This window comes from Citrus sinensis, chromosome 9 (assembly GCF_022201045.2).
Source record: "Citrus sinensis cultivar Valencia sweet orange chromosome 9, DVS_A1.0, whole genome shotgun sequence".
Classification (NCBI taxonomy): Eukaryota; Viridiplantae; Streptophyta; class Magnoliopsida; order Sapindales; family Rutaceae; genus Citrus; species Citrus sinensis.
The window spans coordinates 16,902,733-16,930,700 of NC_068564.1; the positions used below are offsets into that span (position 1 = coordinate 16,902,733).

At 34.5% G+C, this 27,968-nt stretch overlaps 2 protein-coding genes across 15 annotated transcripts; both read left to right on the plus strand.

The window, feature by feature from the left end:
- The first annotated feature begins 8,194 nt into the window (after positions 1 to 8,194).
- On the plus strand, positions 8,195 to 13,397 carry LOC102615657 (autophagy protein 5). 8 transcript variants are annotated; one of them, XM_006489756.4, is made up of 9 exons: positions 8,195 to 8,356; positions 8,626 to 8,822; positions 8,904 to 9,028; positions 9,113 to 9,179; positions 9,257 to 9,346; positions 10,285 to 10,372; positions 10,555 to 10,701; positions 11,915 to 12,046; positions 12,895 to 13,397. In XM_006489756.4, the coding sequence occupies exons 2-9, from the start codon at positions 8,718 to 8,720 to the stop codon at positions 13,224 to 13,226; spliced, it is 1,086 nt and encodes a 361-aa protein (XP_006489819.2). In that variant the 5' UTR covers positions 8,195 to 8,356; positions 8,626 to 8,717; the 3' UTR covers positions 13,227 to 13,397. The 8 variants fall into 8 exon arrangements, with proteins under 8 accessions (XP_006489819.2, XP_015389259.2, XP_015389261.2 ...); XM_015533773.3 differs by having other exon boundaries at positions 12,898 to 13,397; XM_015533775.3 differs by having other exon boundaries at positions 10,561 to 10,701; positions 12,898 to 13,397.
- Positions 13,398 to 13,944: 547 nt separating this feature from the next.
- LOC102616932 (pentatricopeptide repeat-containing protein At1g04840) lies at positions 13,945 to 18,825 on the plus strand. 7 transcript variants are annotated; one of them, XR_008052079.1, is made up of 4 exons: positions 13,948 to 15,412; positions 15,490 to 16,319; positions 17,547 to 17,710; positions 17,823 to 18,824. XR_008052079.1 is itself a non-coding variant. In XM_025102467.2 (3 exons), exons 1-3 carry the CDS (start codon positions 14,239 to 14,241, stop codon positions 15,877 to 15,879), a joined length of 1,377 nt encoding a protein of 458 aa, XP_024958235.2. In that variant the 5' UTR covers positions 13,945 to 14,238; the 3' UTR covers positions 15,880 to 16,023. The 7 variants fall into 7 exon arrangements, 5 of the variants coding, with proteins under 5 accessions (XP_024958235.2, XP_024958236.2, XP_024958234.2 ...); XR_008052080.1 differs by having other exon boundaries at positions 18,431 to 18,820; XM_025102467.2 differs by lacking the exons at positions 17,547 to 17,710; positions 17,823 to 18,824 and having other exon boundaries at positions 13,945 to 15,412; positions 15,490 to 15,659; positions 15,847 to 16,023.
- The last annotated feature ends 9,143 nt before the right edge of the window (positions 18,826 to 27,968 follow it).

The following is a 27,968-nucleotide window of genomic DNA, read 5'->3' on the forward strand; positions in this document are numbered from 1 at the left end:
TACCGAAATGGATAATTGATGATGTGTTAGTCTAAGTTGATAAATTCATATATTTTGTGAATTTTTTTGGAAACTGAACAATTGTTGATGAATGCAAGCAAATTCCTGTCATATTAAGCCAACCATTTATAGTCACCATTAAAGCTTTGATTAATTGTCGGAATTGAGTGATGAATTTGTCTTTCAGTACTCAATGCGTTCAACACGTGTAAATGACCTCGCGATAAAGAAGATAAAGATAGTGAGAATGAAGATATTAACCTCATTAAACCAATTATTGAGGATCACATTTAGGATGAGAATTTTATAAACTCTATCAAAATTTGTTTTGATGATTCTTTTGAATCAAGTAAGAAATTAGAATATAATACTGCTAATATATACTCTATACTTGATTCTACACAGGTGTCTAAAGGTGACAGTAGCCAATTAAACTTTGAGTACATGATACAACTTGAAGAGATAAAAGAAGAAGAAGCACCAAAGCTTGAATTAAAGCATTTGCTTGAAAAATTGAAATATACTTACCTTGGAGATTAGCAAAAATATCCAGTGGTAATTTCTTCCCGATTCACAAGTAACCAATAAGGTAAATTACTGGCTGTTCTCAAAGGGAACAAGACTATAATCGATTGGACCATGAAACACATGAAGGGCATTTATCTTTTAATTTGTGCATATAGAATACATTTAAAGAGAAATGCTGAAACAACTCGTCAACTACAAAGAGTACTAAATGGGTAAGTTAAACACAGGTAATACCAAAGAAATCTAGAATAACTATTTGGAAAAATAAAAAAATAGAGTCAATCTCAACACAACTTCCATCTAAATGGCACATGTGCATTGACTACAAAAAATTAAACGATGCCACTAGAAAATACCATTTTCCCTTATATTTTTAGGCCAAATTCTCAAGCGAATAGTACAACACCCCTAAAATTGCTTTCTTGATGGTTACTGAAGCTTTTATCAAATTCATGTAGCCTTGGAAGACCAAGAAAAAACCACATTCACATGCCCATTTAAAACATTTGCATTTAGGATAATGCTTTTTGGACTTTGTAATACTCCTACAACATTCCAGAGATACATGCTCAGCATTTTTATCAATATGGTTGAAAATTATTTGGAGGTTTTTATGGATGATTTAACTGTATTTGTAAGTTCTTATGATAAATGTCTTGATAATTTAGAAAGAGTTTTAGAAAGGTGCAGATAAAAAAAAATTCATTTTAAATTGGTAATGATGTCACTTCATCACCATTTATGGGATTGTCTTAGGCTGTGTAGTGTCTTGTGATGGATTTGAAATTAATAAAACCAAAGTTGAAGTCATCTCAAAATTAGTTTCAGCAAAGACATGCCAAGTTTTAAGACATGCTAGGCTTTATAGGAGGTTTATAAAAGGCTTTAGTAAAATTTTCAGACTATTTTATAACCTTTTATTGAATGACACATCATTCGAGTAGATTGAAGATTGTAAGAAAGACTTTAAAAAGATAATTAATCCTTAACATCAGCCCCTATAATGTAATCCCCTGATTGGCCTTTACCTTTTGAACTAATTCATGATATAAGCAATTATACTATTGGAGTTGTTTTAGGACAAAGTAAAGAAAGTATGTTCTTTGTTAATTATTATGCAAGTAGAACCTTGAATAGTACCTAAATGAATTACATTACAACTAAAAAGGAACTGTTTGTTGTAATATTTACATTGGACAATTTCGATCGTGTTAGTTGGTTCATCTACTATTGTTTATTCTAATCATGCTGCTATTAGATATCTAATGTCTAAATAGGATGCCAAGCCAAGACTAATACAATGGATTTTGCTGCTGCAAGAATTTAGCCTCACAATCTATGAAGCTCGATGCAAATGCTTACGATTGCTTATGATTAATAACATACGGTTAGTAAGGGAATTACTTCCAAATTTGCTGTCTACATGCCTGGTTAAGGGAAAGAAAACAATTCAAGAAAATAAAGAGTTAGACGGCTTCATGTTTCTTGTTATAAGTAGTGCCCGAACAAAATGCAATAGACATCTTTGTACGTCTTTGAGAATGGTGTCCAATAACAGGGAAGACAAAATTCAATTTATTAGGGACGACCTGAATAAAGAGTTATTGGACAATGTCCTTTCGCCTCTTGAAACACATCCCAGTAGATACATTCATAATGTAATTGCCTAGTTATGGCCATTATTCCATAAAAAAACGTGCACTATATAATCTCGAGAATCTGACTATAAACGACCCTATTTACCAATTTATAAGAATGATGAAAAACCTATCATTGACTTATAGAAGGCGTTCAAGCTAATTTTAGACGTGAAATCACAAGAAAATATAAGCCACAATCACAACTACTAGTAAATATCTTTTTATTTTACTATTTTTTTATAGTTTGTATTATTGTTTTTAATTGTGTAATTGATTTTATATCTAACCACTTTTTTTTCTTTTACTGTTTGCTTTTAAATCTTGAGTCAAACATTTTACGCATCATTTGACATAGACACCAACCTATATACATGTGTGTAACATTTTATCTGTCATTAATTTCTTTAAATACGAGCGTCTTTTTCAAACATCACAAATTATTTTTTAGACTTGTCCCTATAGCAACAACTTTTATAGACAATTCAAGAATGTTTGAGAGCTTTTTGGGTTTCACTATGGAAAATACAAAGAGTTCATTGGGTATCTATAGATCTTGGTCGAGTGTTAACAGAGAAAAAATACACCTGGTGTATGAATGGGGTGATCAGATTACTAAAGCTTGTCTCAGAAGCTGCTTATACTAGTGGAAGCCAAGGTTTGAGATGTTTGCTTGATTCACCAACTTGAGAAGAGTTAGTTGTCTCAAGTATGCAAAGGAGAATATCTAAAATGCTAAATCATACCAACGCTTTCATTTTCTTACCAAGAGATCTTGCAACTTTAGAGACACTAATAACATTTGCATCTTGAGTCAATTTGAACATTAATAACAAAGCTCGTTGGTTTGTTAATTGTTAATAACTTTTTTGATGGCCTAATAACATTTCTTAACCACGCAACTAAGAATCATTTCATATAATTAACAGTAAAAAAACTCTTTATTTGTTCTTCTATTACTAATCAGTTACTTGATCTTTTATAGGTTTACAGACTAGAGCCATATCTCATGACCTTTGATGTTAGATTAGTCGACTGATGATGGTAGCAGTAGCTCTAATGAAAACCGCAAATTAGATTTAGTTTTTCATTTGTAGATATTTTCTGTTATAACATTCAAATGATGTCTTCTAAACTCTATTTCTTTCTTTTAAGACATTAAGGATAATATCTCATTCTGGTTGGTAAGAAGAAATAGTAGACAATTGTGGAATAATCGATAGTTGTGTTTATTGTACTTTTTTAATTATTGTACTTTTTTAATTAAGTTCTCAGTCTTAGTGATGTTTTACCAATTTTAGATAAATTTGAGTTGAAAATGATTGGATATGCAGTGTAGGGACTCTAGAAAAACATCTTCTTAGTTTTGAAATTTTTTATTTTGTTTGTTAAAAAATTTATAAAAAAAAAATTCAGTTTGTGAATTCTTGATTCTAATATTATTGACTAACTTTTTTTGTCTATCTTGGATAGCTTGAGAGGCTCGACAAACCATCCTAGACATACATGCATGACTGGTGATGGTGATAGTAAATTGAGATTTTGTAATACCTAGTCCTTTTGTTTTATTTGTGTGCAATAAACAGAGGCAGTAGTCATTTTACCTATAAAATAAAATAAAATATTTAAAAAAGAGATGCCCGTTTTTAGTAACCTGCTCTCCTGTGTAATCAGTAGAGCGTATTCGCATAAAACATAAAGAGTTTATCAAGCTCATGTTATGTGTGAGCTCCTACTTAGTAATCGGATCTCCTGTCTAATCAGCAAAGCGTATTCACATAAAATTATGAGAGTTCGACTTGTTCAACCTAGCTCTCTCTTAGTAATTAGATCTCCTACCTAATCAAAAGAGGGTGTTCACATAAAATAGTTAGAATTGGTTAAAAATATATTATAAATAAACCTGCTACCAAAGGAAGAAACTCTTACGGGATGGTAAGAACGAAAGTATTGCTTTATTCTGATAAAACCTCGATATCATTATGTCAAACACCACTGGGCACAAAAGAAAGTTTGCTAAATCATTTATTGATGGTCGAGTGTGAAATACTAACTAGGCAACCCAAGATGGGGGGTGAATTGAGATTTTAAAATTTAAGCTAAGAAAGCCACACAACAATTTAATTTATTGCCTTAATCAAATTGAAAACAATAAATTTAATCATGCACAATATTAAAAGAGTAAGGGAAGAGAAAACAAGCACAAGGATTTTTACGTGGTTCGGCAATCCCCACCTATGTCCACGCCTCCAAGCTCACCCGCTTGAGGATTTCACTATCCAAGCCTCCCAAGGCTTCAAGTTTTTACAATTGACTTCCAAGGTGTCAATGAACCTTTACAATCAAGAGATTATCTCCCCAATCTCTTCACCCCAAGTGTTTCTCACACTTGTACACTCACAATTTGATGAGAAATGAAAATTACAACAATGAAACTCTCTTTAAGAGTGGATATACAAATGATAGCTCAATGAAGATTTAATCTATGATGATTTTTGAATTTTAAGCTCAATATAAGTTGTGTGCACTTGTTTATGCTTGCTTAGGTTACCAAAAATGAATTGGTTTTGAGTTTATATAGTTTGAGCTCAAAAACTAACCGTTATGCACATTTTGGTCATAACCGGCTTACCGTTTATGGACATCCGGTTAACCGCTTAATGTTACCATTACAGCCACAATTTTGAATTTCTGAACATTCGGTATGCCGCTTGTGAAATCCGGATAGCCGTTTATGCTTCAGAAGCTTACTGCCCAACAACCGGATTACCGTTTGTCAAGATCCGGTTAGCCGCTTTTAATTCGGATAGATTCTGTCCAAAATCCGGCTTGCCGGTTTTTCACATCCGGTAAGCCGCTTGCTACAGTGACTGCTACAGTGAACTATTTTTTAAAATTATAGTTTGACCCCAAAACTTTATAAAACTATATTACAGCTCAAAACGTTATGAACCTTTACAAATAGATCCAATTTCAGAATTTCTAAATAATACTTTGTTAATCTCAAAACTTTTTGAAATTATGATATAGCCCAACATGTTATGACACTTTTCAAATAAGTCCTTCTCCAAATTTTCAAGCAATACTTGTTTATTTCAAAGTTTTCAAAACTCTTTTAATTAAATTATAAACTTGAAAAGCAACCAATTTCATAAAATCATTTTTTTCATTAAATATAAAACCTTTATAATGTAAAAATAATGATTTATTTAAAATGTATAAAAAATAATTTGAGCTTAAAAGATTAATCATTCTTAATTTTGTTTGTTATCATCAAAATCAATATTATGAAAACATATATGTTAACAAAGTGGAGGAAGGAGGATAGAATTTTCAGAAAATTCATTTATTTGGAGAACAGACTTCAATTTGGGATTGAAATTTGTTAGATATTATCACTTAATTTGCTAGGGACTAGCATTAAGATGGTTGGAGAAGGGGATGTGATTAACACTAGAAAGTTTACATTTAATAAGGTTGAAATTATCATTTTTTTAATATTTATAATGTTGATTAATGCGCTCATACTTATAAACTATCTTAATGCTCCCCTAATAAACTTTATGTGATAATATGTTAATTTTATCTTAATTTTATATTGTAGATATATTTAAAAAATAAAGAGAAAATCGTAGTTGAAAGGAAGAGACAAAGAAGATGGATTGCATTGATAAATAAAAAAGAAGTGGAGTCATTTGGAATGTATTATTGAGGAAATATAATTAATAAAAAAATAATAGAGCGATAGCCAAATAGTAGCCGTCACTGATAAATTTGAACTTTATAATATCTAAGGGGATATATATAGAATTGTATTAATTATAAAAGTGCTTTTCAAAATTAAATTTTGAAAAATTATTCCTTTCCTTCTTTTCAAAATTTATTGTAGGATAAAGTAATTTTATCAAAAGTAATTTCTAAAAAAATTTATAAATACTAAAATTAACTTTTAATTTCTTAAAATTACTTTTGAATCTTCCAAATACAATTCAAAACGGGCTTATAATATAGAAAATGAATAAGCCGTGTGGTGGTGCTGCTCTTGAATTTTTTGCAGTTAAGTGTACTGGCCTTGTTTTTTTTGGATCGTTTGGGCCACGATCAAAAGAGATTGACTCGCTTGAAGCTTCTAACTAGGGATGGCAATTGTACCCGCAAATCCGCAAACCCGCCCAAACCCACCCGCCAAAACCCGCCCGTTGCGGGTAATTTTATCCGTTGCGGGCGGGTTTAGTATTATAAATTAAAACCCGCATATGGATGCGGGTGGGTTTGGTATTAACCTTATACCCGGTGGATACCCGCATGGATATCCACCAAACCCGCAATAATTTTTTTCAAATATTTTTAATTTAATTTAAATATAAAAATATATAAAGAAAATAATGTAATTAATCAAATTACCAAATAGCAAAAGGCTCAAAGTTGTGTATGTGTGTATATGGCTCATCTCTTATTCTAAAGTCATAACCTAAAGAAAACTAAAGGCATTTCCCTTCGAATTAGTATTTGAAAATATTAATCTTAATTATTATTTTAGGCATTGTGTTAGATGGGTGCTTATGGTGGTGAATAAAATAAATATATTCTCTTTGATCTTGTTTTAAATGATAATATGAAATGTAATTATTTTTTTTAGATATTAGTTTGTGTTTTTTAAATAGATTTGTATAATTTATACTTAAATTTGAGAATTTGTGTTGAATTGATGTGGAAATTTTAATTTTTCATTTACATTGTTTAAATATAAAATTGAATATGTTATATGGAACTTGAGGTTATTATTATAAATTTATATATTAAATATTTGTGATTTTAAATACGGAAACCCGCAAAAAATCCGCCGGATACCATTGCGGGTTTGGTAATTGTTAAAACCCGCTGCGGGTGGGTTTTTTTAAAAAAATTAAAACCCGCTGCGGGTTGCGGGTGGATTTGGTAATTTAAATTTTGTGCGGGTTTGGGTTTGGTAATGGCAAACCCGCTGCGGGCGGTGCCCATTGCCATCCCTACTTCTAACATCCATCTAAAATTCTTAAAGAACCCAATTTTTTACTTTTGCACCTCATTCTTTTATAAATGACATAAAATTAACTGTATTAGATAATTTATTTCTTTATTGTTTTAATTTTTTTTTTAACAACAAACTTAATTATGTGATTGAAATTGAGGGTCGATTTGCCCAGTCAGTGAAAGTGTAGTTGCTACAATAACAATAATTATTGTTAATAATCATTATATTAATAATAGTAATTATTATTCTTATTGTTGTTGTTGTTGTTGTTGTTGTTATTATTGTTATAATTAATACTTATTATTATTCCTGCTGATAATAACAACAACAACAATAATTTTATTATTATCATCATCATCATCATCATCATCATCATCATAACATTAATAATAGTAATTATTATTATTGTAATAGTAATATTATTATAATTATTAATCATTAATATTAATAATAAAATTACTATAATAACAATACAAATAATAATGATAATAATAATAATTGTTACTATTAATATAAATTATAACTATTAATCATTATAATTAATAATAATAATTATTATTACTATTGCTATTGCTACTAATAATTATAATAATAAATAAATAAATAATGATAAAATGAGAATTTAAAAATTCAAGTAGGAGTTATATGATTACTTTAAGAAATGAGATTCTTATTCCCACCTTTCCTACATGAATAAAAACTTTAGTAATCATTTCTAATTTTAGATAGAATTTACCATTTCAATTCCCATTTTATCACTCATCTAAACAAGACAATAAATAAACATACCATTTAATCCCATTACTTGATTTTCATTTTCATTTCCATTTCCAATAGTAAACACCCCCATTACATGTTCCGAGTTCCACCACACAAAATACAAATATTGTACGGTTTTCGATAGTGTTTTTTTAAACTCGAATTTATCCGGGCACAAATCCGAGTTCAGCTGAACCCGTATTTCCAAAACTCGGACCCAAATTACTTTATTTAGCAAATGTTATTAAAGTCATTTTTAATTATTTATTATATATGTAGATGCAAGAAAGCAGAAAAACAGTACAACTGCCGTTTCCTCTAATCGTATTCATCCCCCATCATCTTCAAATCAATTCATCATCATCGTCAATACATCATCTATCATCAGGCATCATCGCCGCCGTGACCGCATTTCTCTGTGAGTTTCAATTTCTAGCTTATGTGTGAAAATTTGGCCTTTGTAGAACTATCTGGATTTAAAAACCCGCAATTCGGGGACCGGGAGTTAAGAAATCCGGGTTCTTATCCGGTCGGATCCGGAACCTGGATGCCTATCCCGGACCAGGATCCGGATTGTCCTGGCAAGCGGCAACTTAGTTGTTCTTTCTGCCGCTGCTCGGTCCAGCAGTCACCACTCTTCTCCTTTTCTAATCTTTATTTATTTATTTGGTTGTTTTTGTTTTTAAGAATAAGCAGATTGAATTGGACCGTACTCAACCTTCAATTATATAAATCTTTTTTTTCTATGATCCTCGAGCCTTAGAAATCGTAACAGAAACATGCATATGGAAGCTCGAAAATATGTGTGGGAAGGAGCAATTCCGCTTCAGATTCATCTCCATGAATCTGAAGTTACCACTCTCCCTCCTCCTCCCCCCGCTTTGGTAATATCTCCTTTAACTCTTTTTCTTTTTTAATTTACTGGAATTTATTTATCTTTTTCTAATAATATTATTGAATCTCAGATATTGGCGCCAAGAATTGGTTACCTTCCGTTGTTAGTTGGTCTCATTAAACCCTATTTTGGTAGCTCACTTCCTCCTGGAGTTGACACCATTTGGTTTGAATACAAAGGCTTGCCTCTCAAATGGTATTTTATTTATTTGCTTATTTTAATGGATTGTGTTTGTAATCGCTGGATATTTGGAAAATTAATTCCTTTAGTTTTTTGCAGGTACACACCTACTGGAGTTCTCTTTGATCTTCTATGCCCGGAACCGGAAAGACCTTGGAATCTCACGGTATCTATTTAATGGGTACTTTATTTTTGTGATTGCTGCTCCTGAAATTGAAGGTTAGCATTTGGTTTTTTGTCTAGGTTCATTTTAGAGGGTATCCAGTGCATGTATTGATCCCATGTGAAGGCGAAGATTCTGTAAAGTGGAGCTTTATTAATTCATTGAAAGAGGTTAGCTCGTGGTAGCTGCTTCTCTAATTTGATAGAACTTGGTATATTGTATTGCATTCGGTATCTTGTATAACTTTAACATGGAACTTGTAAATTTTATGATTAATTTTATTACTAATGTTATTCGAAGATCAACCACTTGATTGCTAACCCTCTCATAGTTTACGAAAGAAAAGAAAAAAGGTGGAAATAAAAGGCATCTTTCTACGCTACACACACATATATGCACAAAATATGTAGCAAAAGCCTTTCATGTTACTTGTTTCTTCCATTAAATGAATTAACATTGTTAGAGTGACCACTAAACTTGGTTGTTTTGTGCTAACATGATCATTCAAAAATTATGCAAGAGCATAGACTATTTATGCATTGGCTTAGAATCACCAGTTGGGATTTTTGTTAGCTCGGCCATTATGGCCTGTTCAAGTACGATGCCTTATGCCTACCCATTTAAGCCAATATGTAGAATTATGATATTGCTAAAAGTTTACACTGTGGATATCAACTGGTTTCATCCACTAGTATAAAGCGACAATATTAGAAAGAGGCAGGTGGTTATTTAGTTTCCTTTTTATTGTGACCTAGTGAATTAATATCTTTTATTTGAAGATTACAATCTTTATGTTTTGATGTTACTTGGAGACATATAAAATGACCGAAGCGATGCTCTTATTCCTTTCTTTGATCTTTCTCTCTCTTTCTCTTACTTAATGAAGCAGGAAAAGGTTTAAATACAATGTCAGTATGATTTCCTGTGTTCATAGGATTTATGCTGAAATATAGAGAATGGGACAAAATGAAATCAAAATCTTTGTTCTAATTTTTTTCTGGCTTTTTTCTTTATTTAAGTTCATATTCATTTATTTATTTCCATTTGAAGTACATGATGTAAGCGTTGATCCAGTTATGTCATTAATATTTTTCAATTATGCCTACAGGCAGCATATATAATTAATGGAAACTGCAAGAATGTCATGAACATGTCCCAATCTGACCAGGTGGAGCTTTGGCGCTCTGTGATGAATGGTATGCCTTCTTAACCATTAGGAGTTTCATACAATATTATATCTTAAATTTTTAGCATTTTGATTGAATTACTCATAGCTAGATCCTCTTATAACACAAATGAATCTCACTACCTTTCAGTTGTCAGGGAAACAATTTCAACTATTTGCTTTGTGTGTTCATATACAATTTGTGCGCTTAAGTGGCAGGTAATCTGGAAGCTTACCTACGGGTGTCTTCTAAGCTTAAACTTGTAACAGTTGAAGATGATTACACAGTAAAATTGAATTCGTCGTCAAAATCTCAACAAGGCACTGGCGAGACAGATTTTGCTGGACAAGTCAAGACAGGTTAGCAAATTTTATGCTTGATTTAAAGAATTGCATTTGAAGAATGGCAGATGAGTTCATACTTGTTACCCTTTATGAGATGGGTCACTGATGTAGTTTGTTCCTTTATTTGCTTTGGAAAATATAGGAATATGAGAGAGTAGAAATGTTAATTTACTGAGGGCATATTTCTCCACATCAATGAATTATTTGGTCGGTTAATCACTTCTTTTCTGCGTCTTATATAACCAAGATACCTCCTAATGACTGTGGAAAATATTTATGTTTTTCTCATGTCTTTAAAGATACATGACACATGCTGATGGCAGTCAACACTACTACACAATGTCAGCAAACGTCTTTGCTAAGAGACCAGTTATTCTCCTATTATTCATATTTATTTGTTTAATAACTTGCATAAGTATGCATGCAGTAGAAGCTCTTTTGTCATGAAGTAACCATAAATCAACTATCACTACTGCCCGAAAATTCTCATTCATTAAGAAGCTAATGGCATGCCAGATTTTTGGGTTTAATTTCACTTCTAAGTATTTAATTTTTGGGGTTTATATACATTTTTTTCCCCAGCCTTCCTTCAGGGGAGGTAGCTTCATTCATTTCCTTCATTCATTTCTAATTTTCTAATATTGTGAAAAGATATAAATTCTTACATGAAAGAGAGAAAAGGATGTTCATCTGCTGACAAATGCAAGTGTTAGAAATTAAGAAATACAAATGCATTTTCTGTGCCATGCCTGCTGGCCCCTTTTGTCACATTGGCATCGGAGTGATGCTTAGCCAAGAGGATAAACCGTCTTCTCCCAAACTAGCCCCCCCCATCCCAAGTCAGGGGAGGTAGCTTCATTCTTTTCTAACTTATAATAACTGTGAAAAGATTTTTATATGAAAGAGAGAAAAGGATGTTCATCTGCCTATAAACGCAAAATGTTAGGAATTAAGAAAAAGGAATGCATTTTGTGTGCTGTGCCTGCTGGCTCTTGTGTCCCATTGGCATCAAAGCGATGCTTAGCAAAGAGGGTAAACAAATTGTCTTTCACACATTACGACCAACCCCCACCACACCCCCCCGGGTCCCATTACCCGGAAAACCCTTTTCTTGTGGCTCGCAATGTTTGCTTGAAAATGATACTCTAAAGAAAATGAAAATAAAAAATTTTCTTGTTACTTGTTCTAGACAAATGCTTGTTTCTCTTATTGTCCAACTGTTTGTCAGGTAGAATTCCTGTACGATTGTATGTTTGGAGTGTAAGCGAGGATTTTGATGATTTAGAAGATGCTCCTGATATTGACTGCTGGGATAAAATCTCTTTCATTAACCGACCTGTTGAGGTTCGCACAGAAGAAGGTAAGCCATGTGATTTGCTCTTTTTAATGATTCTGAACAGGATTTGTGGAGTGATGATGCATTCTGTTCTGCATTTTGTCTATTTTGCTTTATTTGTTTCCATGTTGATCTGTCTAGTGTAAGAAGTCTGGTGAAAGCAGGAAAAATTGTTTATTAGAGAATTGATATATAGCAGTTGTCCATGTGATAAATTATTATGAATTTATGTCTGTTATCTTCTTATTGTGATGTCCCATAAAGTCCCGTGGATTTTGCCTAGTATCCCATATCTGAATAGTAATTTTATATTCAAACTAGTCATACAAATTTGTTCATATAATTGAACATGCATGATTTTGGAACATAAATTTATAAAGTCAATGTTATTGTCAAATTTTTCTTGTCTCATTTATCGCATAGACTTTTTTATTCTCATCTTTCCAATCATTTTATTACATGTTAGTTTGTATAGATGAGATTATATGGCTAGTTTTTTGTGTTTAGAATTGCTCTTTTAGAAGATGTGTCAGGATGGTAATTTGTTTCATCAGAAGCAGAATCACATTTGATTGTTGTTAGAATGCAGTTTGACATGCCAAATTAAATTTGATTCCGTTCCTTCCCTTTTCTAGAAAGGAGACGTAATTTTCAGACTATTTTGAGCCTTCCTTCTGTCAACTTAAGTACAGGGTGCCCTACAATCCAGAAAGAGTTTATGATAATGATATCGCTAGTTAGAAAATACCCAGACACTTTCGTTTCATGGTTTAAAAAAGGCATGCAACTCAGTCTGCCTTTCAGAACACTTATCATCTTTGTTCCCTTATAGCATTCTCATGAATGCTCATTTGTTTATTATGCTTGACCAGCAGGTAAATGCTTCACCCTACATGATGCTATCAAAACTCTTCTGCCAGAATATTTTACCGACAAACCCTTGTTCAACGATGAATCCCCAAAACTAGAAGATGAAGAAATGAACCTCTCTTCTGAAGATGCGGGCAGCAACAAAAATACAGAAGTGGAAGAAATTTTGTATGAACATGTGACCAGAAATGCTGAAATCAAGCTTGTGCGCATTCAAGGAATTGAACCAAAATTGGAAATACCTTTCTCTTGGGTGGTAAACAACTTAATGAACCCCGACTACTTCCTTTATATGTGTATATGCGTCAGAGTTCCAGAAGTGAACACCGTGTGACAGTTTGCATTCAACTATTCTTTTCCTTGTTGTTAGGGATAGTTTGGTGTTGCTTCATTCACAAACAAGTCAATTACTGTATAGAACTGTACAGAACAGCTGTCAAATTCATTGATAGCCTCTCTTTGTGCCCAAAAATGAAGATAGTGAAACAAAGAAGAAATTCATTGATGTTCTATCTAGTGATTTTAGTTTCTCGTTATGCGATACTTCAAAATGCGATTTTTGTTTAATAAATTTTAAAAATAGTTTAGACTATTTTTTGGAGCAAATCCATATTCATTTGAATTGAATTTTTAAGACAAAGTTTGAAGATATGCAGTAGTCGTACTACGGTTTTGGAGTGAATTTCGTATTCCAGCACCTGCAATTTTCTTTTTTTCTTTTTAACGATAGATGTGTGAGCAAGATCAAATTAATTACTTTGCCTTTCTGGAGAAATGAATTCGAATTGATCAATTAAATAAAATTATTTAAAAATTATTTGACTAAATATCTAGCGTAAGATAAATTGTATTATAAATATATATTTAGTCACAAAATAAAAATATTATTCATTTTCCAATATTATTTTAAAAATAATAAAAAATCATCCGATTATCACGTCATTTCAATTCTTGAATTAAGTTTGAGATGTAAAATAATATATCATATACAGATATACAAAAATACCCGCAAGCGGTATTTTTCTTCGTCGTTATGTTATCATTGTATTGGATTCTCTTTATCGATTGCAATAATTTAGTATACAAAAAGCATAGAATAATTTCTGTCAAAACAAAGTTTGAATCTTATTAGCATTTGCTTCCGTTCATCCAATTCCAACGGTTATATAGGCAACAAAATATTGGCGGGAAAACAAAAATCACAAAACGGGTAAACAAAAATTAAAAAAAAATAAAAACTGAGAAATTTTGAAATGAGAAAAACAAACTGAGAAATTTTGAAATGACTCCTGATCAATCACAATCATAAAACCATAATCTATCTGTCTATTTGTTGATAATATACAATGAAAGGCCATGTTTTCAATAGACTAACTACAGCCATAGCACCAACGAAAACCATTAAATCTTCTCATAAACCCTCTAACAACATCACAGAAACCCACATCATATCTCTGATTCACTCCTCAAATTCCACCAAACAGCTCCGTCAAATCCACGCTCAAATCATTCTCCACAATCTCTTTGCAAGCAGCCGCATTACAACCCAGTTGATTTCTTCTGCATCTCTGCACAAATCAACAGATTACGCTCTCTCAATCTTTGGTCATTTTACTCCCAAGAACTTGCATATATTCAATGTTTTGATTCGTGGGCTCGCGGAGAATTCCCATTTCCAGAGTTGCATTTCCCATTTTGTTTTCATGTTAAGGTTGAGTGTCAGACCCAATAGACTAACTTACCCGTTTGTTTCGAAATCGGTTGCTAGTTTGAGTTTGTTAAGTCTTGGTAGAGGTTTGCATTGTCTGATTGTGAAGTCTGGCGTTGAGTATGATGCGTTTGTTCGGGTTCATTTGGCTGACATGTATGTTCAACTTGGAAAAACGAGGGGCGCTTTTAAGGTGTTCGATGAAACTCCCGAGAAAAATAAGAGCGAGAGTGTTTTGTTATGGAATGTGTTGATTAATGGGTGTAGTAAAATTGGGTATTTGAGGAAGGCGGTGGAACTTTTTGGGATGATGCCAAAGAAGAATGTGGCTTCATGGGTTAGTTTGATAGATGGGTTTATGAGGAAAGGGGATTTGAAGAAAGCGGGTGAGCTTTTTGAGCAAATGCCAGAGAAGGGAGTGGTTTCTTGGACTGCGATGATCAATGGGTTTTCTCAGAATGGGGAAGCTGAAAAGGCATTGGCAATGTTTTTTCAGATGTTGGATGCAGGTGTTAGGGCAAATGATTTTACTGTTGTTTCTGCTCTTTCGGCTTGTGCTAAAGTTGGAGCTCTTGAAGCTGGAGTGCGAGTTCACAATTATATTTCATGTAATGATTTTGGGCTGAAAGGAGCTATTGGAACTGCTTTGGTAGATATGTATGCAAAGTGTGGGAATATTGAGGCTGCAAGTTTGGTTTTTGGTGAGACAAAGGAAAAAGACCTTCTTACTTGGACTGCTATGATATGGGGTTTGGCGATCCACGGACGTTATGAGCAAGCTATCCAATACTTTAAAAAGATGATGTATTCAGGTATTTAACCTTGTGATATTTCATTCTGATCCACTACTTTCAAGTATTTCTTTCTTTTTTACTCCCTGTTATTGCAGGTACAGAGCCAGACGGGACAGTCTTCCTTGCCATATTAACTGCATGCTGGTATTCTGGGCAAGTAAAGTTGGCACTTAATTTCTTTGACAGCATGAGGTTCGATTACTTCATTGAGCCTTCTGTGAAGCACCATACAGTGGTTGTCAATCTGTTAAGCAGGGTGGGCCAGGTAGATAAGGCTTTGAACTTCATTAATAAAATGCCAGAAACTCCTGATTTCGTGATATGGGGAGCACTTTTTTGTGCTTGTAGGACTCACAAGGATACCAAAATAGCCAAAATAGCTTTACAAAGGCTCCTGCAGCTTAAACCTAAGCATCCCTCAAGCTATGTCTTATTGTCAAACATTTATGCAGCAGAAGGGAGATGGAAGGACGTGGCGAGAGTGAGGACATTGATGCAAAGGAGAAGCATAAAGAAAGATCCAGGGTGGAGTTATATTGAGGTTAATGGGCATGTGCATAGATTTGAAGCAGGTGGTCATAAGCTTGCAAAGGAGATACACTCAAAGTTAGAGGAAATAATGGCCGGTGCTAGGGAACAAGGATACATGCCTGGAACTGAGTGGGTACTTCATAACATTAAAGAAGAGAAGGAAGAAGCATTGGGATGTCACAGTGAGAAGTTAGCTCTTGCTTTTGGGCTCATTCAAACCACTCCGGGAACAACCATTAAGATTGTGAAGAAGCTTACGATTTGTGGGGATTGTCATTCTCTAATGAAATATGCAAGTAAAATAAGCCAAAGGGAGATAGTCTTAAGAGATACAAGGTTCCATTATTTCAAAGATGGTACTTGCTCATGCAGAGATTATTGGTAACAATTCATTGTAAGCAATTCTTTTCTTCTGCATAATACTCTATACTGACGTTGCCATTATCCATTGCATTGACTTATTTCCATTTTCCCTTAATCATCTACCAGCCTTGAAGATAGGATAATATTAGATCAGATGTAGAAGTACATTTAACGCTTCATGCCATCAGGTGATTTTTTTAGCGGCTATAAATAGCTAGAGTTGTCCAAGTTGTGTAAAGAGACACAAGAGAGTAGTCTACCTCAAGAGAGAATGTATAGAGATATGAGAGAAAGCTGCCTCTCTTCATAGATTAAAATGTTAGAAGAAAAGATGATGTCAAAAATCCCTTTCAAAAGTGAAAATATTAAGTAATGTTCTCTACTATATTTCTCTGTTTAATTCTTGTTACAAGTAATTTTAAGGAATCATGGGCGGTATAGTTTCTATCACTCTATCAGTGTTGTTGCAGCTGCGAAGTTTTGCAAGATATGGTGCAATTAAAAATTTGAGATTATATTTGAACAAGGGCAATGCCAATGCAGTTTCACATTTCAAGTTTCCCCGTGTACACGTGGATGACTTGAACACTTCATACATGTTGTGTTAAAGAAATCAAGCATATGGACGAAGTTATTAACAATAATGGAGTGTATTTTTGGAAATATTTGAACAATTTATGGTAAAATTTGAATATTATATTTGGGTCATTTCCTTAAAACTTTAGCTTTTGAATTTAATGGTATTTCAACATGGTGTTAGATACATTTTGAACCAGATGTCCTATGTTTGAGTAATGATCAACCCCTTTATATTAATTAAATTATAATAAATGAGCAGGTGGTTGCAATGTTTGGATCCAGATATATATGAGTATTACTGCTGTTTTGATAATTTTTTGTGAAATATACATTAACAATATTTCACCTTTACATGTCAAAGAACACAATAGAGTTCTTTCAGCTTTAATAATCTAAAATTTAGATGAAACCTAATAATCTTCAATACCCTACATACTATTTGTATTAGATTTATGCGTACACGTGTTTGGCAATATTTTTAACCCCGTATTACATTGCATACCTCCTGCCAATTATGTGGTCAAACCTGCATAAACTAGACCCAAGGCTGAACTGTGTTTGTGTATGTATGCGTAAAACAAATAGAAAACAAATTATTTTGCTTTCTAGATGCATATTTTCAATCTCCTCAATCCGCTCGCTGCCGCTTCTTAATTCCCTCAATAATCCATCAATGAAGCTTCACCGTAGATGCCAGTAGAACACAGTTGCCACACTGCACCTTTGCTGCCTGCAACCTGAACTTACTTCACCTTTGCCATACAAATCCAAGCTGCAGCTTCCTGATTCTGTTGACGAATCCTTCACTGGAGCTTCACCACACAATTGTAGCAGATTATAAAGGTAAATTATTAACTTTTTTTAATTATATTTTGAATTATTTTAGTCATGGTGATTTGGGTTTTTGGATTGTTTAATATCTTATTTGGGTTGGGTGTACCAAATTTCGTGCCAGCTTTAATGTCAGTGGACCGATATCATCATCATATATGTTGGAATTTTTCAATCATTCTAACTAAAGAGAAAGCTGTGCAAGTGCATATTGAATTTTGGTGATATTCACAGTTGGTTTTGAACGGTTGGCTAGCCTCTTGGCTGCACACAGTTGTCCAAACTCACTGTTTTCTTTGCATTTATCATATCTTACTGTGAAATTGAAGAATGTAAAGGGTGTTGAGAATTTACACTCTGTTCTATTTGTAAACGGTGTTGAGAATTTACACTCCATTCTATCTAAATCAATGCCCATTGGTTTCAAATACTTGGTCAAATGTGTTGCGGAGTTTTGGAGATAAGAATATGCCGGTGTTTTCTGAAGTGAAATAGAGAGAGTAATTAAGGCTTATTAATTATCAAGGTTTATATAATTAAATTTTTATTTTCTGATATTTAGGCTTTAGTGTTTGGTATCTTAGAACGAAGTATTGAAATAAATTGAAGAGACTGAACTATTAAAGCATCTTAGATGGCTGGCTTCTAAGATTTCCTTGTGGAAAAGTGTCGTATCTTTGAGTTTCAAAGAAACAGTATTGTCTGAAATAGTTGCAAATACCTATTGGCAAGGATCAGGACTGCGGACTGTGAAACCGAAGTCGTTAGATGAAACTTGTTGTAAGGAAACAAATGTGACACTTGTGAAAGCTGATGGCGCAAAGCCTATGACAGTGGTTTCAGGGAGAATAAAAACTGCTGTCATTCGTCAAGGAATTGACATGGTGGTGGTTCCTTCGTCTTTAATAAATCAATTGAGAAATTTGCTGCAATGAAAGATGTAGAGGGTGTTAGGAATTTACTCTCTGTTAGTTAGCTATACTTTTGATTAGGGAGTATGCATTTGTAACTTAACAATGATATTTTACAGTAGTATTTTGGCATGTGCATCTATACTTGGATTATTTAACACAATCCTCATTTTTTATAATTATATTGCAACTATTGTGTCATTTTATTATTTTGTGACTTTGTTGTACTATATTGAAATATTTAAACTTTTATATTATCATTCTAAAATGACTTTTGAATGAATTTTGTATATTTTAACTATTTATTTACGCTATGATATTTTTTAGGATGTTGTTTGAATAACTTATTTGCTTGGACTTTTATTTCACAAGATATGAAAATGTTGAAAAATTGAATGTTATGCCACCAAAAATTTTAAAATTTGTTAGTTTTATGTATGTTCAATGAAGAATTATGAGAATCATTTTTTTTAATTTATACTAAATAAATTTATGTAAAAATTTTAAAATCTAAGACTTCTATGTTTACTGTTTTTTCCAAATACTAACAAATATTATTTTCCAAGCATAGAATTTAAATTAATCACAAAAAAATTAATATAGTGCTATGCAGTGAAACATGAAACATAGTATAATTAAAAATTAATACAATGCAGTGTAGAGTTAAATACTATACAATGTCAATATGATACAATGTTAATGCAATATAGTATAATGTTATATGCTTGTATTAAATAATACAGTACAATATGCCAAAAGTACTCCACATGTATATAACATTAATTTGACAATTTGATAATTTACATGAGTATTGCACTGTAAAAGATATTATGTTTCTTTAATTAAAGATTAATAATAAAAGTAATATTGACACCAATGATGAGTTTTATATGAAAAAAGTTAAAAGTAATTTTTTATATTTTGACCTTACAAGGGTAAAATATTCAATTTAAACTTAAATTAAAACAACCTTAATACTTGAATATAATTAAAAGAATCTATAAAAAAAATACATTAAGATAGATTTAATCAATTAATTCTCTAAGATTCTTCTTTATTTGAAATTTTTATAATTGTGTTCGTAAGGTGAGTTTACAAAAAAATATGGATTAGAAATATCGCCACCCTTAAAACTATATATATATATATATATATATATATATAACACTATAATATTTGTTTGTTTGTTAGTGACAATCGACAATCATGGTTTGATTCCTTTTTTTGAACAAATCCATTTAGTATTAGTCAACTTATATTATTATTGAATCTGATTTTTGTAACTTTAAAAAAAAAGGTGATGTTAATTTGTTACAAAATGGCCTTAATTGGCATCAACTCTACAGCAAATTTTGATTCTAGAATTTTTTATGTATTCGGCAATTTTTTTTTTTTTCGTTAAGTCTTTATGTTTAATTTTAGAGCTGAAAAAATGGGCTAAAGAAAGAATAACTCTTTATATGATAATTAATGCAGTTTTAATTGCACTTGACATATGATAAAGGGAATGATGGTACGAAACTGTTCTAGTTTATTAGATTATTAAAGAAATCTACATTTGTTCATCCAAGGATGAATGAGGGTACTCTTTCTATTGTATTTTTATAATCTGGACTGAAAAATAAAAGAAAAATCAATATTTTAGTAAAAGAATGCAGATTTTATATATGTATGATTAGCGATTACTTAAGAATCAAATGGTGAACAGTGTCACGAACCGCAATCGTGGCATGCGCTTGTGCGCTAGTGTCGATGATGGTTTTGTTGATTGTTGGAGACGTGCTTTAGGGGCGTGTGTGTGGGGAATACAATGACCCTAGACTCTTTGGAGTTCAGGCAGGCCGACCTGGTTGAGTTTGGGGAGCTTATCGCCAGTCGAGGACTAAACCTTGAAGAGGGGTCTAGGCGAAACCCTACACACACTGGTTGGGAACTGGAGCCGTTCTCCTGACAAGCCCAAGGCAGGGCGAAACCAGTCGATATTGTGCCACTTCCACTAAGCTTACTCTCGTAGTATGGGATTGCGGGAGTGCCGCACGGGCTCGAAACCTCTCGTCCCGTGACAAATGGTATCAGAGCCGCGCTTGTCATCTCTCGAAGCCCTCGTTGCGAGCTCGTCAAACCCTCCAATGCCGCACCACGCAGGTCTCCACCCTTTTTGGGCACAAGGGTCGACAAGCGGGACAAATAGGCGGGTTCTCACACCCCCAAGCGTTCGCACTAAGTTGGACAATGTCTGCACGTGGGTCCTCTCCCCGGATCGAGGACGAGTAGGCAGGGAGTTCATGGGTGAGATTGGCAAGCTGATCTTCACGTTTTCGCGCGGAAGCGCACATTTGTGAGGCATACTCTTCATGCACGAGGACGTGCATGGTCATGGCGGTGGGAGAATGTCACGAACCACAATCGTGGCACTCAAGATATGCGCTTGTACGCTAGTGTCGATGATGGTTGTGCTTATTGTTGGATACGTGCTTCAGGGGCATGCGTGTGGGGAATACAATGACCCTAGACTCTTTGGAGTTCAGGCAGGTCGACCCGGTTGAGTTTGGAGAGCTTGTCGCTAGTCGAGGACTTAACCTTGAAGAGGGGTCTAGGCGAAACCCTACACACACTGGTTGGGAACTGGAGTCCTTCTCCTGACGAGCCCAAGGCAGGGTGAAACCAGTCGATATTGTGCCACTTCCACTAGGCTTACTCTCATAATATGGGATGCGGGAGTGCCGCACGGGCTTGAAACCTCTCGTCCCGTGACAACAGGCTGGTAATGAGTGAATAATATTACGATTTCATTTGGAATTGAGGTATTGCAATTTTTAAATTACAGTTGTTGTGAAAAAAAATTTATAATTTTTAAATAAAAGTTAATAATATGTAATAATATGAATTTTAAATAATAATTTTGATAAAATTATTAAAGATATAATAGATTTTTCATTATACATGTGAAAAATTATATCAACATATCTTACAAGTTACAGCAGCTAGTGTTTACCAAACACTTTAATACTGTGATTTTTGAACTACAACTGTCTAACCTCAATTCCAAACGCACCCTACATTTGAGTTTTATGATAGTTATTTTATGATTGATTGTATTAAGAGATGTGTGAATATTGTAATAAGAAAAGTTACAGCATTGATAATGTCATTAAAAAATATGTACTTGCCATCTTGATAAAGAGTATTTTTCTAGAAGTGTTCAAAACACAAAAAGGGAAACAAAATTCAAGATTCTGAAGATTTTATGAAAAAGGTTTATTGAAAAGAGTTGGATTTGTTTGAGAGAGTTAGAGAAAATATTATGTTTGATGATCCCTTTGAGTATTTGAAATTCTTGAAGCAAATTCGTGGCTACAATCGTAACAAAGTCGCAATGTCTAATTTGTTGTTCAATTCTTTGGAAGTTAAAACTGAGTTTTTAGAGTTTTTAGAGCACTGTGAAAACATTGGTAGTAAGAGGCCCAAAATTGAAATGAAGACTTGTACTCTAAGTAATTGCTATATACTCATAAAAAAACGTAAGTTGCCGAAGGTCTCCATAACTAAATGATGAATGGGTATCTAGGTCTCTTCTAGAAGATGAAAAATTCAAGAACAAACCAATAACTTTGAAGGAAGAAATATTGAATGGATGTGAAGATGATCGGTATGAACTTGATGTGTTATTGAAGTGTTTGAAACCTTGTGTTGGGAAGGTGGAAATAATATTGAAGATAATCACGACAATAAGTGAAAATGATAAAATAATCAATATTCAAGCGTTGTACAATTTAAATGCATAGAGAAATTGTATGATAAATGGAGTGATGATGCCATAGAGATGTTGATTGATAATCGTGCAATTGTTGTGTCTGTGATATTATCCAGTCTCAAAATGAAAGTAAAAGAGAGTGAAGAATTTCGATTTGCTTTTAATAGCATTATTTTGGCACCAATTCAAGCAGGAAATTATTCGGTCTTGAAAGTCGATGAGCACGGGGAGATAATTTTGAGAATACTTTGGAATAAATTGGTCTTGCATTTTATTTTGTAATCAACTACTTAGTAGTAATAAAGCTTGCTTCTTGATACAACGCTCGGCATACCATTTTGATATCTTTTTTGTTTTTAGTTTTGTAGTTAAAAATTAATCAAAATCATTTTTTTTTTGCTTTCTTCCAAATACTATACCTAAAACGCACCCAAATTGTCCCCACGCGGGTCGGAGACCGCTCATCCGGCTAGTGAAATTGAACCTGCCACCGAACACCACGCCTCTAAATCCATCAGAAAATCTCGTTCCACCTTCACACAAGTGAGTGGCCTTGTGTTTTAAATTCTACGAAACTTTAGAGCTAGGCTTTAATTTGTGTTTTGAGGATGCTATGAAGAACATAACAGTGTTGGCACAAAGTGCGTTAAGTATGAGCTTAGCTAACTGATTAGAGATTAGTTAGTTAAGATATTCGCTAACATGGCTGCCAGCTAAGTTTTGTTATAACTCTGTTATTGGTTAACTTTGTTAGATACAGTTGTACATATGAGTAGAATCTTCCAGAAACACATACAAATAAGCTTGTGTTTTCTACATTCACTTTTAGATCAATAACACTGAAATACGGTTTCTCAAAGCCTCAGTTTTCTCTTAGGTACTAAAATTTATTTTCCCACTAACCAAACATCATTACAATGTCACATAAAAACAATATCACATAAATTATGATTTGGTATTAATGTTATGATCAAACACTTCAATTGCTTCTTTTGGCTCGAACACAAACTTATTCATCCATTTTATCATTCACGTTCGTAATACCAATCAAACTTGATCGCTCAAATTATATAATTTGGAAATCTTAGATCTTGTCTTTAGTTCGAGCTAATGATCTAGAAGGTTTTCTTGATAGATCTAAAACTTGTCTAGATCAGCTTCTTGATGATGAATCTGGAAACTCCAATGATGCTTCACATGATAATCCAGCATTCATTACATGGGAGAAACAAGATCAAATGCTCTTGAGTTGGCTTCTGTCCTCCATCAGTGTTGAAATTCTCATTTTAGTGGTAACTTCTAAAACTTCTTTTGAAATTTGGACTAGCTCATAGCAATAATTTGGATTTAAAACTACAGCTATAAAGGTTCACTTGGGAATGATGTTGAATAATCTCAACAAAGGCTACGTGTCCATAATTGAGAATTTTGGTATATTGAGATCTACATCTGATGAGTCGACTGTAGCTGGTAGTCCAGTGATAGATCCCAATCAAAGTTAGCTAATCAACCACAAGAGTTTTCTGCTTATGGCGAGAAAACAAAGACCAAGATAAATTGATTTTGTTGACTGAATGCTTTTTATTTTTGCTGGAGCCTTTATTTATAATACTAACATAACAAACTCAGCCTACAATCACAGCTGTAATCAAGCTGAAATAACACCTTTGCTACTTTTACGAAACACAAAACTAAACAACAACTACTAAGGATTCGATCTTTACTAAGGATTCGATCTTATCTGCTATTCCTGCACGATTGTTGAAGCTATCAAATCCCTTGATTCTTGCTCTAACAACTTTGGTGCATTATTCCCACACGAACCCATGCATGCATGAACCATGCAAGGCTAAACCGAAAATCTTCACGTCACGTACTTGGGATTTGGCTTATGCCCTCTACTGGACTTGCGTAGCTCTAGTGGCTGTGGCTGCTTCTTATCATTACCCTCCTCCCGAAAAGTGCCCTTGTCCTCAAGGGTCATGTGAGGAAATTGTCCTTGCAAAAGCTCTGTATCTTCCCACGTTGCATCTTCAACTAGCAACCTCTTCCATTGAACTAATTGTTGTTCCACCACTTTGCCACCTCTTCTCAACCAACGGGTATCAAGAATAGCAAGAGGTTCCAGAACTATCAGGCCTTCATCATCAACTGAGGGTAAGTCAGTACTGCTACTGAAATCGCCGATAGCTTTCTTCAATAATGAAACATGAAATACTGGATGAATGCGAGAGCTTTCAGGCAACTGAAGTTTATAAGCAACTGGACCATTTTGCGTAGAATCTTATAAGGCCCGAAATAAGTGCATGCTAATTTTTTATGAGCCCTCTTGAACACCGAGGATTGTTTATAAGGTTATAACTTTAAAAACACCAAATCACCATTCTGAAATTCCACATCGCGATGCCTCTTGTCACCCACTTGCTTCATTCGATTTGTTGCCATGGCCAAATTATGCTTCAACTGGCGTAGCAGGTCATCTTGGGTAAGCAATGCCTGGTCCACTTTATTCACAGGAGATGACCCAACATGATAGAAAGGTACAGTTGGGGGTGGTCTACCGTAGAGAGCTTGGAATGGTGTCATGCCCATAGAGACATGGAAGGTGGTGTTATACCAAAACGCAGCCCAAGGCAAGAATGCGTGCCACTTCTTCGGCCACTAATGCACAAAACACCTCAAATATTGTTCGAGGCAGCAATTAATTACCTCGGTTTGGCCGTCCGTCTGCGGATGGTAGGCAGAACTCATTTTTAATTTAGTGCCGGACAAATTAAAAAATTCATGCCAGAATTTGCTAATGAAAATTGGGTCGCGATCACTGATTATACTTTTAGGCATGCCATGTAACTTCACCACATGTTCAACGAATTTCTCAGCCACTATCTTAGCAGAAAAAGGGTGGGTTAAGGAAATAAAGTGAGCGAACTTACTTAGTCGATCCACCACGACCAATATGGTATCCTTGCCTTGTGAAGATGGTAAGCCTTCGACAAAATCCAAGGAGATATCGTCCCAAACTTGGCATGGTATGGGTAGTGGCTGTAGAAGACCAGCTGGCTTGAGAGTGTCAAACTTCACTCGTTGACAGACTTTGCATTTACTCACATATTCCCGTACTGCCTGAAACATTGTTGGCCAGTAAAACTGTTGTGAAAGGCACTTGTAGGTTCACAGGACTCCCGAATAACCACCAATTTTAGTGTCGTGAGCCTCATATAGAAGTGACTCGCGTAAAGTACGTGGAACCACTACTCTTTCCTTAAAGAATAACAGTCCATTACGAACCGTGTATGGCCCCGGAGTTTCGTTTTGAGCCACTGTCAATATTTTTTGCATATATTCATCACTACTAGTGGCCTCCTTGATTTCGTCCCAAATAGCAATCTGTGGTACAAACAAGAGATAAAGAAATAGACTGTCAGATCGTCGGGATAAGGCATCGGCGGCTTTATTCTCACGCCCTGGTCTGTAAACAATCTCATAATCATACCCCATCAATTTACTCATCCATTTATGCCGCTCGGGTGTAGCAACTTGTTGTTCCAAAAAAAATTTAATGCTTTGTTGATCGGTTTTGATGATGAACCAGTGCCCAAGCAAATAAGGTCTCCACCTTCGGACAGCCTCCACGATTGCTAACATCTCTTTATTGTAAGTAGACCACCCCTTTTTTGAAGTGCCTAAGCATGGCTCATGTAAGCAATCAGCCTCCCTTGCTGCTGTAGTACCGCCCCAATTCTTTCACCAGAAGCGTCAGTTTCCACAATGAAAGTCTCATGAAAATTTGGCATGGCTAATGTTGGGGTACTGCTCATGGCCTTTTTTAATTTCTCAAATGCTTCCTCCGCCTCACTGTTCCATACGAACTGCCCCTTTTTCAACAATTTGGTGAGCGGATGTGCTATAATCCCATAACCTTGGATAAATTTTCTGTAATATCCCGTGAACCCAAGAAATCCTCTCAACACTGTTATATTTTGAGGTCATGGCCACGAAATCATGGCTGCAATTTTGTTCCCGTCGACCTTGACGCCATGGCAAGTTATTATATGGCCCAAGTATTCTAATTCTTGCTGGCCGAAATTGCACTTGCTTGCTTTGATAAAAAATCTTTGTTTTTTAAAATCTCCAGTGCCTGCTGAACATGATCCAGATGTGTGCTCCATGTAGGACTATAGATTAGTATATCATCAAAAAAAACCAGAATGAATTTTCTAAAATATGGACGAAAGATAGAATTCATGATTGCCTGAAAGGTGGATGGGGCATTACACAGCCCAAACGGCATCACCAGGTATTCATAGTGGCCATTGTGAGTCCGAAACGCCGTTTTGTATATGTCGGCTGGATTTACACGTACTTTGTGGTACCCTGCTCGTAAATCTAACTTGGTGAAGTAAGCAGCACCATGGAGCTCATCTAACATGTCTTCAACGGTCGGTATCGAAAAGCGGTCCTTGATTGTAACTTGGTTAAGGGCACGGTAGTCAGTACAAAATCGCCAGTTGCCGTCTTTCTTCTTGACCAACAATACAGGCGAGGAAAAGGGACTGGTGCTTGGCCTTATCAATCCTGAGTTTAACATCTCCTGTACTTGCTCTCAATCTCTGATTTTTGAAAATATGGATATCGATAGGGTCTCACGTTCACAGGCTCGGTTCCCTCTTTTAATGGAATGTTGTGGTCAATATCCCATGAGGGTGGTAGTTGCCTAGGCTCTTGGAATAAATCTGAATATTCAACCAATATTTGTTGCATGCAAATAGGAGTCTTGTCAAAAGAGTCTTCTAATGAAGTGTAAAAGCATATAGCGTAGACTCCTTGCCCCTGTTTAATTTCTTTTGCAACTTCTGTTACTGATGCTGACCGCACAGCGTGGGGATTGATTCCTTGCAAGCGTTGCTTTTTATCCTCCCATTTAAATTCCATAGTCAAGTCTTTCCAATTGCACACAACAGAGCCCAATGTCTCGAGCCATTGGATCCCCAAGACCATATCCAATCCTGTTATTGGCAGGGAATACACGGTGAGAGAAAAAGGAATATTTTGGATTAATATTTGTACCTTTTCAAACATCCCCTGGCATGTTGATTTCGCTCCGTTAGCGACTTGTGCAGAAAAAGATGTTGTTGGCTTGATCGGCAATTGCAAAAAATTGGCTAAGCGTGAACTGATAAAATTGTGTGTGGACCCGCTGTCAAGGAGGATGACAATTGCATACTGCCCAATTTTTGCCATAACGCGCATAGTTTGTGGTGCGGCCCATCCGGACAAAGCATATAAAGTAATTTTAGGGTTTACCGTTTCTGTTGATTACATGATTGGCTCCTCGGCAGCAAATTCTTCATACAAACCTTCTTCCGGTGTTGTTTCGCATTCCAGGATTAGTAATTGTGCCTTGGTACACTTGTGGCTGGCGGTGAATTTGTCATTACAATTGAAGCACAATCCCTGGGCTCACCTCCTCTGCATCTCTTCCCATGATAGCCTCTTATAAGGTGTTGTTAGTGTGGCTCGATTCGAAGCATATGGGGACCGAATAGGAATTGATGACCTGATTATTTTCTTTTGTCGTGCTATTTGATCATCCTTCATACGGGCT

Excerpts from the sequence above, each read along its gene's own strand:
- LOC102615657 (XM_006489756.4), top strand. The coding sequence starts at position 8,718 with ATGCATATGGAAGCTCGAAAATATGTGTGGGAAGGAGCAATTCCGCTT. Across the intron at positions 8,823-8,903 it reads CTCCTCCTCCCCCCGCTTTG|ATATTGGCGCCAAGAATTGG; the intron begins GTAATATCTCCT and ends ATTGAATCTCAG. Across the intron at positions 12,047-12,894 it reads TGAGGTTCGCACAGAAGAAG|CAGGTAAATGCTTCACCCTA; the intron begins GTAAGCCATGTG and ends ATGCTTGACCAG.
- LOC102616932 (XM_006489763.4), top strand. The coding sequence starts at position 14,239 with ATGAAAGGCCATGTTTTCAATAGACTAACTACAGCCATAGCACCAACG. Across the intron at positions 15,413-15,489 it reads TAAAAAGATGATGTATTCAG|GTACAGAGCCAGACGGGACA; the intron begins GTATTTAACCTT and ends CTGTTATTGCAG.